Below are 13,940 nucleotides of genomic sequence, written 5' to 3'. Positions count from 1 at the left end.
TCTCCAGAACAAAACTGGAGTGTTTTCCAGTTACAGTTCATGTCAAATCTGTATAGGTAATTCAAGTGCGTACACATATACACACACACCCATCTCACTCAAGGTGAAGTGTGTTGAGGGGGAAGATTGGAAGTGGGGGTATGACTGCTTTCAAGAGAGAAATTGGAATTCCTTATGTAGCAATTTTTGAATAATCAGATCTTCCCTGAGGCACACTGTCAGACACTGAGATGAGTCAGCGCATGTAGTGAGCAGCTGTTTGTTTTGCTTACATCCAGCATGTAGCCTAGACAGGGTATTTCTTGTAAAAAAAGCCCAGCAGGAACTCACCTGCATATTAGACCACACCCCCTGACATCACCATTCTTTCACACAGGGCTTTTCCTACAAATATTGTTCTGCATGAACTCATGTGCATATTAGGCCACACCCTCTGACACTTAGCCAGTCAGAACTGTGTTCCTGTGCATTCCTGCTAAAAAAAAAAGAAAAGCCCTGACCCTAGAGATACAGTGTATCAGTGTCATGGGTGCTGGGGACCCTGCAGAAGAAACCGAGCCTGCAGAGCCTGCAGAAGGAACTGTGCCCCTGCCACCTGCACCAGTGCCCCTGCCTCCTGCTGAAGAAGATCCAAGCCCCCCTGCCTCGCCCTCTCGGGTGGTTCGTGTGCGTGACCGCCTTCGTCAGGACCTCAGGGATCGGAGGAGGGCGGCACGCTCACAAGCAAGACGCTCCCTGAGCCCTGAGTGGTGAAAGGATTCTGGCCCTTCTAAGTGTGAGGATGCTTAAGTTTCGGCAGGATCCTGGCTGCTGCTCTGAGACAGCAATTAGCCCAAATGAGCAACAGGCAGCAGAGGGCTATATAGCTGTGGGCTTTGGGAGGAGGCTTTGTGGAAGCAACTAGTCATCTCTCTGACATCCTAGCATCCACTCCGGCTTGACTTTGGTTCCTGACTCCCTGACTTTGGCTTTTGACTTCTGGACTCCCTGACCTCGGCTTCTGGACCTCGGACCTGCGATACTGGCACACTGATTCGGATTTGGCGCCTCGGACCCTTCTGCTTACTGGCTACAGACCTCGGACTGCCTCTGGACTTTGCCTGACCCGGCCCCAGCCGTGACAATCAGCCATCTTGCAAGCAGGAGCCTGCAGCATCAAGTAAGAGCAGTGAACAATGGAGTAGAGGCCAACGATGCCAGCAGGGTAGGGCTGCCAAGCTCCCACTGGGGGGATCCCTGCCCCCAAACAGCCCTGCCATTGCGCAACATGCCCTGCACAATGACATCACCCAGAAGTGATGTCATTGTGCTGGGCATATCATGCTATGGATGCTCTAGAATTCACCGTAAAACTCTATTGTACCATAGAGTTTTTACTGAAAATCCTAGAGCATTGCTCCGGGGGGGGGGGGGTGGAAGGACTTGGCAACCCTATGGCAGGGTTATAAAATCTCAGTATTAATGTTGATATTCTTTGCTTCCATGTTCTTAAGATACATTTATTGGGATATCTGGTTAATATAGCAGAGTTTTGTCTCGTCACAGAAGTGTGATACTGAGTGCAGTAAATAACTCTCCCAAGAAGTATGCTGCAAATAAGTTAAACTTACATTTATTCAGGTAGAACCAGATCACATTAGGCTGCAGTCAAAATAAGAGAAAGAAGCTTAATCAAAATAGTACTTTCCCTATCACAACTGGCCAGCTTGGCCAGAATCATGTATGTGAGAATGTGAGGGCATTGTATCTACAGGAGAGACATGCAGAGACATATGTGTCTCCATAGAAGACAGGGTGGAGAGACAGGGGACCGGAGGGGTCAGAGAGCAGCTTCCAGGTTAAAACAAAGAGAGGCATCTCATTCAAGAACACCTATACATGCTTAGAGTGATGTAGCACACCCACCCACCCCCAGTGTCCAGGCTTGCTGAGGTTCTCACTTCATCTTATCCCAAGAGAGGAAGAATTTTTGGAAACAGCAAGTTAAAAGCCAGAGCTCATCTGGGTTCTGTGTGCTAAAGAAGGAAAGTATGCTGTTTTCACACTAAAGTGCAACTGGACTCAAATCTAGGTCTCCTGTTTTCAGTCTAGGGCACTTTTGTCCTGCTCAGCCATGCCTCTTCCTCAAACAGCTGAAGGTGGAATAGGAGCAGGGATTCCACAAAGCACTTAAGAGAGAACTATATTATCTGTAAAATCCAGCAATACCCACCCTGATAGGCATGTTCCAACTGTATGTTTACTCAAAACTATATCCTGTTCAACAAGGGTGGAATTCACCACCAGTTGATACAGGAAATGCCATTAGCAAAAATGGCTTTTGAAAGAGGACCAGACAGATTTGTGAAGGAATGACCAATCAATGCCTACTAGCCATGGTGACTAAAGTAACTTTCACATTCAAGGGCAGTAAACCTATGTATACTAATCCTAGATGTCAGATTCAGAAAAGATCTTCTCTTCTATGTTCTATTCTCTGGTCATCTAAAGCAAATGAAGGGCCATTGTTCCTTTAAAAGCTTTGTTTTTTTCTGCAATTTTCCTTTTGTTTCTTACAGCATAACTAGTTTATTTCTGGCATTCTCAGTCCAATCCATGATCAATCAGCTTGTTCAGGGATGAGAGGGTGAAGAACTGCTTTTTTTGCTATACAATTAAATTGAATTCTCATTATTGATTATTTTATTTTTCTTATCTTAATTATAACAATCCTAAAAACAAAGAAAAAAACATGAAACTGGTTTGGGTTTCATAGTGAAATGCTGTACTTAAGCACATACATGCACACATCCTGATTTATAAGTAACAATTGATTCATGAATATTGACTGTCAATTTGGAGAGAACAAAAATATTTTTTAAAAAAACACTGAAAATTGAAAGAACAGAGGAAAATTTAAAGGAACAGTAGTCCTAAGAAACCTTAATGAGTTTTGACTATCTACACTGAACAGACTGGAGTTGCAATTGCATTTTATTTATTTTAATTGTCACAGATAAGGCCTGGAATAATGGACATCAACAGTACACCATTGGGATGCAATAGTTGCAAATGATGTCATATGGATTTTCTGAGAGCAAAAAATGACAATTCCAGACTAAACAGATAGTTAGGGTTTGTAGAATCTTTCGGGCTCAAGTGCCGTGTTCTACTGGAGAAAGTTTTCCTTCCAGACGTTTCGTTCTCAGCTGCGGAGAACGAAACGTCTGGAAGGAAAACTTTCTCCAGTAGAACACGGCACTTGAGCCCGAAAGATTCTACAAACCCTAATGATGTTACCAACCGTGAAAACCTGAAATCTTTGATAAACAGATAGTGTAGAAGCAAACTTAAAAGCCAAAAGGAATCAGCTGAGGTTATTCTAGGAGTTATGGAGGCTGTGTAACTGCAATATGCCCAGCTCTGTGTCCTGCTGTGTCTTGGTGCTCTGTCCTCTTCTCTTTTCCTCTAGCTCCAAGTGTTACATTCCTTCTCAGTTACTGGTGTCATCTCCAGACTGGAGGATTTTGGTTAAAAGCAACAATAAAGTGGTTCCTTATGACTCATCTGCAGGTTTGATGAGAATCCAGTGCCTATCATTGCTGAGTAACACTGGGCATTTGGAAAGATACAGATGCCTGAGTACAACATATGGAAATGCTGTGCCAGTTTTACAGGATGCATTTGTGTATGATAAGGTGCAAGTCACAAGCAACAGCTCAGTCCTTCCTGACTTTGCAAACGCACTCCTCAAAACAAACATTTTGTCTCACAAAATACTATATATGAATTGCCCCATATGTGTACCTATGCTCACAAAAACACACCATATTTAAGTCCAGATTGATTTTTTTCCACCACCTGCATTTAGGCTTCCCAACTCCCCCGCCCTGGCGGGGGACCCCCGGATTTGCCGCTTCCTCCCCCGCTCTCAAAAAATCCGATAGCGGGAGAGGGGAAACGGCGCCCAGGCCCAGGCGCAGCTGCCGCCCGCCGCCACCGCCGCAGTAGCAGCAACACCAGCACCAGCGCTGCTGGCCCAGGGCAAGGTGCAGCTGCCGCCCGCCGCCGCTGCAGCAGCAGCAACACCAGCTCCTCCGGCCCAGGGCAAGGCACAGCCACCGCCCGCCGCCGCAGCAGCAGCAGCAACAGCTCCTCTGGCCCAGGGCAAGGCGCAGCTGCCGCCCGCCCGCGCCTGCCCGCCGCAGCAGCAGCAACACCAGCTCCTCCAGCCCAGGGCAAGGCGCAGCCGCCGGCCGCCCGCCGGCCGCCGCCGCAGCAGCAACAGCTCCTACGGCCCAGGGCAAGGCGCAGCTGCTGCCCGCGCCCGCCCGCCGCAGCAGCAGCAGCAACACCAGCTCCTCCGGCCCAGGGCAAGGCGCAGCCGCCGCCGGCCTGCCGGCCGCTGCCGCCACCGCAGCAGGAGCAGCAACAGCTCCTCCGGCCCAGGGCAAGGCGCAGCTGCCGCCCGCCCGCGCCCGCCCGCCGCCGCCGCCGCCGCAGCAGCAGCAACACCAGCGCTGCAGACCATAATCCTATTCTGCACAATGATTAATGGCATGGCCCAGAAAAGCCTTCCTTCCGCTGCTGCTATGGCCCACCAGCAACTGACATCCGAGGTATGCTCTGAAGACGGAGGCCCACTTCAGTCTTCATAACTGATAGCCACTGACTCTTTTCCCGTGAATTTGTCTAATGTCCTTTTAATGCTTTCTAGGCTAACAACTGTCCCTATATCCAATGGCAGTGAGGTTCACAAGAAAGTTATTCACTATCTGAAAAGGTGCTTCTCCGTACCTTCCAATGAAACAATCATCTCCCACGCAGAAAAGTCTTTCTTTTATTCTGATTAATTGGCCCTGCCTTTTTAATACATACACTAACAAGAAGGTGGGGTATGTGTCAGGTTCTTACTGTCCTCCTGGTGCAGTGCTAGGCATTAAATTACTGTTTGCATCAAGCTGATGATCTCCTAGGAATGGGTAATAACAATTCCTGTAACAGTCTTTCATGTTACTGGGCTGACAAAGTTGGTATAGAAACTGTAGTTTAAATTTAAGTTTAAATTTCTAGCTAAGAGAGTGTAACTAATAAAACATAACACAACATTGTTTTAAGGGAAATTTATTCTTTCAATAATTTCTGTTGGGCGCCATTTAATGATCTTCTTGTTCTTAAGAGCTCAAGTTAAAGTCTTTCATCTAGGCAGCAAAGATTTTTATAGACAGGGAGAGAGATCTTTGAGCAGCTGTCAGACATAGTAACTAAAGGGAACCCCCATGTTCAGAGACATTATACCTCTGAATGACAAAACAATCCTTTAAGGTTTTTAAGCTGTTCTGTATTGCAGCTGTTTCTGCATGGTAATCCAATTGCATGATTTAATGGACCACATAATTCCCTCCCCCACAAGATAGAAAGAAGGACTGGCAATAGTGGGGGCAGACTACCCCCACCCCACCCCTAGGGTTGCCAATCCCCAGGTGGTGGCAGGGGATTCCCCGGTTTGGAGGGCCCCCCCCCCCTTCAGGGTCGTCAGAAAGCGGGAGGAGGGGAGGGAAATGTCTTCTGGGAACTCTGTTATTCCCTATGGAGATTTATTCCCATAGAAAATCATGGAGAATTGATCCGCGGGTACCTGGGGCTCTGGGGGGGGCTGTTTTTTGGAGTAGATGCACCAAATTTTCAGTATAGCATCTAGTGCCTCTCCCCAAAATACCCCCCAAGTTTCAAAAAGATTGGACCAGGGGGTCCAATTCTGTGAGCCCCAAAAGAAGGTGCCCCTATCCTTCATGATTTCCTATGGAAGGAAGGAATTGAAAAGGTGTGCCGTCCCTTTCAATGTGATGGCCAGAACTCCCTTTGGAGTTCAATTATGCTTGTCACAGCCTTGATCTTGGCTCCACCCCTAATGTCTCCTGGCTCCACCCCCAAAGTCCCCAGATATTTCTTGAATTGGACTTGGCAACCCTACCTGCATTGTTGTGTTTTCTTTCATACTGTATGAAGACTGGCCCTTCATCAACAAAGGTGTTATTTATATAGACAATATTATAGTAGTTATCTATATACAGGATGATGTATCTCTCTATGTTTGAACTACTCTGACCTAGTTGACAACAGACTAGCTATTCGTGTTTGGAACCTTCAGCATGCTGCAGTTTTTAAAGGTACGCTATCATCACATTCATGCCATTTAAGGGAGAGAGATATGCCTTGCCTGCAGAACTCAGAAGAAGAAGAAGAGATTGGATTTATGCCCCACCCTTTACTTCCCAAAGGAGTCTCAGAGTGACTTACAATCTCCTTTGCCTTCCCCTCTCCACAACAGACACCCTGTGAGGTAGGTGGAGCTGAGAGAGCTCTCCCAGGAACTGCTCTTGAGATGAACAACTGTATGAGAACCTGTGACTGACTCAAGGTCACATCAGCAGGTGCATGTGCAGGAGTGGGGAATTAAACCCAGTCCTCCCAGATAAAGAGTCCCCACACTTAACCACTACGCCAAACTGGCTCTCACTTTGCCAGGGCCTTTTCGGTCTGGGCCCCTACTTGGTGCAATGAGCTCTCCTTGGAGATTCAAGCCCTGTGGACTTGTCAAAGTTCCACAGGGCTTGCAAGACGGAGCTCTTCCACCAGTCTTTTAATTGATCTGGCAGGTCAATTGAATGTCATCATTTCCCCCACTATTTTCCACTCATGGTGCTTATATAGAGCTGACAGTCATTGGCCATATGTGCTGTTCTATGTTTGCTGATGCCCAAAATAGTGTCTGTCTCTTCTGAATATGCTGTTTTGACCATTGAAACTGTTCTATGATGTTTTTTGATGTTTTAATTCTGATGTTTGTTTTTATTACTGTAAGCCGCTCTGAGCCTGCTTGAGGAATAGGGCTGGGCATAAATAAAAAATTAAATTAAATTAAATTAAATTAGACCTGTGTCAATGAGCATAAAGGAAAATGGAACTGCCCCATTGTCCCACTCATGGCCTCTGTGCACATAGCAAGGCCGCACCTGCAGACTTTTCAGTGCAATTGGGACCCTGGAAAAAACTAAGATGTCCTTGTTGTCATGCAATCTGTATGCATATATTTTTAGCGTACATGATGGGGCTCTGTATAGACATTCCACAGAGGCCAAACAAGGGCAAGCAGATGTGATCCTCCTTCCCTAAGTGCAGGTCTTTTTTTTTTAGCAGGAATGCATAGGAATGCAGTTCTGACTGGCTTGGCATCAGGGGTGTGTGGCCTAATATGCAAATAAGTTCATGTTGGGCTTTTTCTACAAAAAAAGCTCTGCCTGTGCATTTTTAAGATATGTATTCGATGATCCATACAGGGCTCAAGTCAGCAAGGACTACTCCCACCCTATATCACACATTCTTTTTGGAGTTAACTGCATTAAAAAAAATCCAGTAGTGATACAATCTTCCTATAGCACTGAACAATTTTATTCCTATCTTGGTTAATACATTGTTTTATTGTGGATACTAAAGATTTTAATGTTGTTTTAATCATATTCTTATTGTATTTCCGCTGATGTAAGCCACCCTGAGCCTTGCTGCAGGGAAGGCTGGCCAACCAATCAAATATAATAAATTAATAATAGATAAATAGAAGTAGAGTTGAATATCTCCTGTTTGAATGAAATGCTTCAACTAAAGCAGTTTTTAGAACAAAGTTTGAGCCCTGTGGCACCTTTAAGACCAACAAAATTTTATTCAAGGTATAAGTTTGCAAGGCTGAAGTAAGTAATATCAATTAATACAATATTTTTCAATCTTGTTGCTTTTAAAAATCCCAAATCTATGAAAATTTTCAATTTGCATTAACAGGCAAATAAAAAAATATGGTATGTTTGAATGTATTTGCTTTTTTCATTTGTCTGTTAATCTATTGTCTTGTATTCTGGAGGATTTTAGCAGAGAAATCAACACCTGTCTGCCCGCCCCCCCACACACACACTTAAAAAAAACCCCTATAAACCTATGGAAATGTTTACTTTTATACATTTTAATAGCCTTTTTTTTTAAATAATACCCAAGTGCCTAGAGAATAAGATATGTTTGGTTCTTTCATTAGAAGTATATTAAAAATAGTTTGTGACTTTTTACCATGTGATTTTATCTTAATTTTTCTTCTTTGCTGTCATCACTACTAAGTTCTCATTCTTTTCTTGATAGCCTCTTGATAACAGGAAGACAGGGAGGCCAGGGTGCAAATGACTAGACTGCAAACACACTGCAGGCTAAGCAGTGTTTGCATTGCAGTATCTGATCAGTTGCTTCTAAAACTCAATAGAGGCTTAGAGGTCAACTTTTACATGGCATAACATGCTGAAGATAATGGGGAAAGCAGTAAAATCAGTACCAGAGTACCAGACCACATCACATGTCTCCTGAGAAACCTGTATAGGCGTCAAGAAGCAGCTGTCAGAACAGGCTATGGAACAACTGATTGGTTTAGAACAGGAAAAGGAGTTAGACAAGGATGTATATTGTCACTTTGCTTATTTAATATATATGCAGAGTACATCATGCAGAAAGCTGGCCTGGATAAAGCACAAACAAGAATTAAGATTGCCGGGAAAAACATCAACAACCTCAGATATGCAGATGATACCACTCTAATGGCAGAAAGTGAGGAGGACCTAAAGAACCTTTTGTTGAGGGTGAAAGAGGAGAGCACAAAAGCAGGCTTGAAATTCAACATCAAAAAAACTAAGATCATGGCATCTGGCTCCATCACACCTTGGCAAATAGAAGGGGAAGACATGGAAGTAGTGACAGACTTCACATTTCTGGGATCCAAGGTCACTGCTGATGGTGACTGTAGACATGAAATTAAAAGACGTTTGCTCCTTGGTAGGACAGCTATGGTGAACCTGGGCAGTATAATAAAAAGTAGAGACACCGCCCTGCCAACAAATGTCCGTATAGTCAAAGCGATGGTATTCCCAGTAGTAATGCATGGCTATGAGAGCTGGACCATAAGGAAGGCTGAGCGCAGAAGAATAGATGCTTTTCAGCTGTGGTGCTGGAGAAGAATCTTGAGAGTCCCTTGGACTGCAAGAAGATTCAATCAGTCAGTCCTAAGGGAAATCAACCCTGACTGTTCCCTGGAAGGTCAGATGCTGAAGCTGAAACTCAAATACTTTAGCCACCAAATGAGAAGGGAGCACTCTCTGGAGAAGATCCTGATGCTGGGAAAGACAGAAGGCAAAAGAAGAAGGGGACGGCAAAAGATGAGATGGCTGGATGGCTTTGCTGATGTAACAAACACAAATTTGAGCAGACTTTGGAGGATGGTGGAAGACAGGAGGGCCCGGCGTGACTTGGTCCATGGGGTCGCAAGGATTTGGACTCAACTGTGCGGCTGAACAACAACAACAAAAAGTAAAATCAAACCCTTTAAATAAAAGGAAAATTTTTAAACAAAAGGAAAAACAGATAATTTTTATTAAATTTCACTTGGGAGGGAATCAGCTGTCCCAATATATTATTAAGAAGAGTTGTTGTTGTTGTTGTTTTTTACTTTGAAAATTTAAATTTTATTCCAACTCCACATACAAAAACATATCAACAGAGTTGTTGTTGTTAGCTACTTCTGCTTGCTGTAGCAGAAAGTGGACAAAATGCCTTGGCTAGCCACTAGTATCTCTAAAAGAGTGGAAGTTATTTTTTGAAAAGCAAAGTTGAAGCCTATTAAAACCATTTGATTTGCACAGCACAGAACAAAGTCCTACAAAAGAATATTTCCAGGTATTCTCGACTGTGAATGTTGCCAGATGTCCCTTATTCCAAACAGTCACAGCTCACAGAACATAACAGATGTCTTTTCATTTTCACGTTGTACATTTCCATGGACTATAATGAATGCTCCTGACTGAAGACATTGCAGCTCCAAAAATGTCCCTGATTTTGAGTGATTGATTAAGAACCCTATCAGCTTTCAAAGGACTTGAAACCTCTGGGAGGAAACTTCAGCACATTTGTTCCTGTCTTAAACCTGTAAGGCGGAGGTGAAGGACAATGAAAAAAGATTAAAGGGAAACTTCTTTCAAAGTTCAAGATGGGCTGAACAATGATTTGGACAAAGCCACCCTGATTTATCCAGGTGCCTCCCTTGTTCACATTTAAAATAGATGGTGTGTTGGCTACTGTTTATACCAAAAGGTATATGTGGATGATGAGAGCTAAATAGTTTTCCTCTGTTGCCAAAGTCCCCAGACACTTTGTTCCCAGATTGTCTACAATCCCAGATCATTTCTAATTTTAATAGTGAGGTAGGCTGGCAAAAAAAGGAAAATGTTCAGATAGTACAACGCAGCAAGATAAAGCAGTGGAGGGATCCCCTTATCCACACACATATTTTCCTTTATAAACTGGGGACCACTGCCTTTCATTTATCTGTTTAGTATATTTTTACCCCTGTTTTCCTTTGAGAAGCTCAAGGCAGAATACCTTGCTATCTCTTCATCCTCACATCAATCCTGTGAGGTAAGTTAGCCTGAATCAGAAAGCAACTAGCCCAAGGTAATTCAGTGAGTTTGATGGCAAAGTGAGGACACGAAACTGGGTATCCCAATACTACTACTACTACTACTACTACTAATAATAATAATAATAATAATAATAATAATAATAATAATACACTGACTCTCATATTTCAAACATGAACTTAGAACGTTTTAAAAAGGAACCACTCTTTTTAGGCCTAGAGAAGTCATCCTTTTAAGCTGAGTTAATGTGAGCTAGCTCACAGTTTTTTAGCCTCCAGCTCACACATTTTTATCTTAGCTCAGGAAGGATGGCCCCAGAGCAAAGTCATTTATGCAGTAGCTCACAACTTTAATGCCAGTAGCTCACAATTTGAATTTTTGCTCACAAGACTACACAGTTTAGAGGGAGCATTGGCCTGGAGATCTCTGGAAATACAGCTGATCTCCAGATGACACTGATTGGTTTCCCTGGAGAAAATGGCTGTTTTGGAGGGTGAAGTATATGGCAATATACACTACTGAGCTCCTTCTCTCCAAACCCAGCCCTCCCCAAGCTTCACCCTCCAAATTTTGAGGAATTTCGCAACTCAGAGCTGGCAACCCTACATCTTACCTCATCCAGTTTTGTCCTTAGCGTCACTGTAAATTTGGAGATGACTTTTCAGGTAAACTGAATGCTATTAAGATCCAGCAGGCCACCAACCATTTATCATTAAAATATTTATAAAAGCCAAAAAAAAGAACCAATTTATACTCACTGGGGGTCGTTTCCAGATAATGCCTTGCGTTTTAGGAGAATATGGCCCCAAATCTCTGTAGCCAAGAGCAGAAGGGCAAGCTGGGAATTCTTCATCTTTGAAGAGAGTACCAGACTGCAAGCACTGCCTCCTTAGAGCCTCAAAATCTTGCTTTAAGTACTTCACTGCATTGGCATTGGAACCAAGACCTTCCAATGCTGCCTTCTCTCGGGCCAGTTTAATTGCTACACTTGCCATTGCACTCTGCTCCTGGTACCATACAGAGCACAACAGAGTTCCAAGCATAAATGAAAGGTGGAAAGTGTGCAAGTAAAGGGCTTGGTAAGGGTGGAGCGAGCAAACACATTACACAGTCCAACGCCTGTAGAGAAAGGAGGCATTATAAAGTAAATATGTACATACTTCAATAAGAATGGGAGGATGGGAGGAAACAAGGAGATTACTACTGAATGGAAACCGTCCAATAAGTCTAGCACCCATTCAATTCTCCATCCCTTTGACGGGAAGTGAATTCTATTAAGAAATATATAGGAGAAATAAAGCATTTTAAGTGGAACCAAAACCAAGGGAGGCAGGACTGGATGGATGTTATAGTCAGGAGAACTGGTAATATGTTGTTTGAAGGGGAAGGTCTAGTTTTTCAGTCCTTATGTACATTTAAATTAGTGCTGGTTCCACAGTTACAAAACATTTTATTTCAGGAGCACAACCTGGAAAGAGGCTGGTCAGCAGGCCCATAGATGGGGGGGGCATAGCTCCTCCATTAAACCCCGCTTCCCCCTGTAGGGCCCCTCCATCCAGTGCCTCCGCCATCACCCACCCCTTCCCTTCCCATTGTAAACCCCCACACACATTGCATCGCCCACTGCAGCCTGTGCCTTCTCCGCCAGCCCGCCACCACCCACCCCTTCCCTTTGCACACACCCCCAGCATGCCGCCCGCTCACTTGCCATGGCAGTTTGTGCCTCCTCACAGCGGCCACTACTGCCACCTTGCCCTCCTTTCCCATCCCTTCCCGTTGCCTCCCCCCACACACACACCTCTCCACCATGCCTCCTCCTCCCTCCATTCCCCACCCCTTGTGGATTTCCAAGCCGGAACCGGCTCTAGCACCGCATTCCGGCTACCTAAAGTGCCCCCCCGCCCCACGGATGGCTGGAGTAGCGGGTAAAACCGCGCCATGGGGCCACTCTCACAGTCTGTCAGGACCAGAGTTCTGGTCCTGACAGACTGTGAGAGCGGCCCCATGGCGCGGTTTTACCCGCCACTCCAGCCATCCGCAGGGGGGAGGGGAGCTTTAGATAACTGGAACGTGGTGCTACTGCCGGTTCCCACTTTAAAATCCACACGGGGTGCGGAATGGAGGGAGGATGAGGCATGGGGACAAACTGGTGGAGTTTGCACAAAGGGTTCCTCAATGTCAAGAGTCACTCCATCTTGTTCCTCTTGTCATGTGTATTCAATTGTATAGGACTGGATCTACATGATTTTTGAGGGGGGGCAAAATCAAAAACTGGTGCCCCCTTATGGACCATTCTATTTTATGGTCCCATAGAATACAATGGGCTCCATACCCAATTTGCGCCCCCCCCGTCGGCACCCGGGGCAAGCAACCCCCTCTGCCCCCCCCCCCCATATCCAGCCCTGCAATTGTGAAATGCTATGCTGTGCTTCAATGCTATGCTGCGTTTGCTACGCCTTAGATATAACTGCAACTTGTTGCTTATCTGGAGGCAGGATGGCATGTCTGGGCTAGTTGCATGTCTGGGCTAGTTGCCAGGTAACCAAGGGCTAGTTGCTAGGTAATCAAGGGCTAGTTGCTAGGTAACCAGGGTCAAAGAGCTGGAGGAGATGCGAACCATGAACTGATAGTGGGCACCTGCGGTGATGAGAGCTTAGCAAAAACCCTGCGCAAAACCCCCGCTTTTGCTTGGCATGCTTTGGCTTGAATTATAATGGTCAGGGCAAAGGTTTATAAATTGGGGGAACTGACAGAGAGGCCAGTTCCAACAACGTGTGTGTATGCCCATGAAGCTGGAATAAAGATCTTGAACTTCAACTGTCTTTTCCTTGACTCTGGGTCTGACATTTTGTCGGAACTCATCTATCACCCTGGCTTAGCCTAACCCCAGACTCACAATGGCTGGAGAACAGAACCAGGCTATGGGGATTACTAAAATGAATGATGAGAAAGAACCCAAGCCTGAATGGCCATGGGTCACCCTGGTCACCGTCGTGGTGCAGAGGAAAAACTGGGGCTCCATGAATTTCTGGAAGAGCATTATCAGAGATCTGAGAGAGGACCCCCAGCAGCACCATGACTTTTGGGACTGCAACACTCCTACCACCCATGGGGGTTCCACGGTGATGAAAGTCGAGGGGAGAACCCCCAGACTGGCAGGCCAGGGGATGCAACCACGGAGTGGATGCAAGATGCTTTAGCCACTCAAAGCACCATTCCGGGAGGAAATGCAATCCATGCACGCCTTCATGATCCAGGAGATCCCTGCGCAAAACCCCCACTTTTGCTTGGCACGCTTTGCCTATCTTTTCCTTGACTCTGGGTCTGACACTCAAGAGAAGCCCTCTGTGCAAACAGGGCCATCTGGTCCCACACAGCCCCCACCAGAATTCTTACCTAGGGGGCCCCTCCACCCAAAATTTTCTGGCTATGGGCCTGCTGGTCAGCCATTTCAAATAT

At 45.3% G+C, this 13,940-nt stretch overlaps 1 protein-coding gene across 1 annotated transcript in view; it reads right to left on the bottom strand.

The window, feature by feature from the left end:
• CAPN8 (calpain 8) overlaps nt 1–11,495 on the bottom strand; it is a 110,808-nt gene extending 99,313 nt beyond the window's left edge. The window contains exon 1 of the mRNA XM_060246064.1: nt 11,240–11,495. Coding sequence (XP_060102047.1) covers nt 11,240–11,476 — 237 coding nt within the window. The 5' untranslated portion in view covers nt 11,477–11,495. The remainder of the gene's footprint in view (nt 1–11,239) is intronic.
• Nucleotides 11,496–13,940: the final 2,445 nt, after the last annotated feature.

This window comes from Heteronotia binoei, chromosome 1 (genome assembly GCF_032191835.1).
Source record: "Heteronotia binoei isolate CCM8104 ecotype False Entrance Well chromosome 1, APGP_CSIRO_Hbin_v1, whole genome shotgun sequence".
In the NCBI taxonomy this organism is placed as follows: domain Eukaryota; kingdom Metazoa; phylum Chordata; class Lepidosauria; order Squamata; family Gekkonidae; genus Heteronotia; species Heteronotia binoei.
The sequence above is the reverse complement of the archived record's forward strand: the minus strand, read 5'-3'. Positions and strand labels throughout refer to the sequence as shown.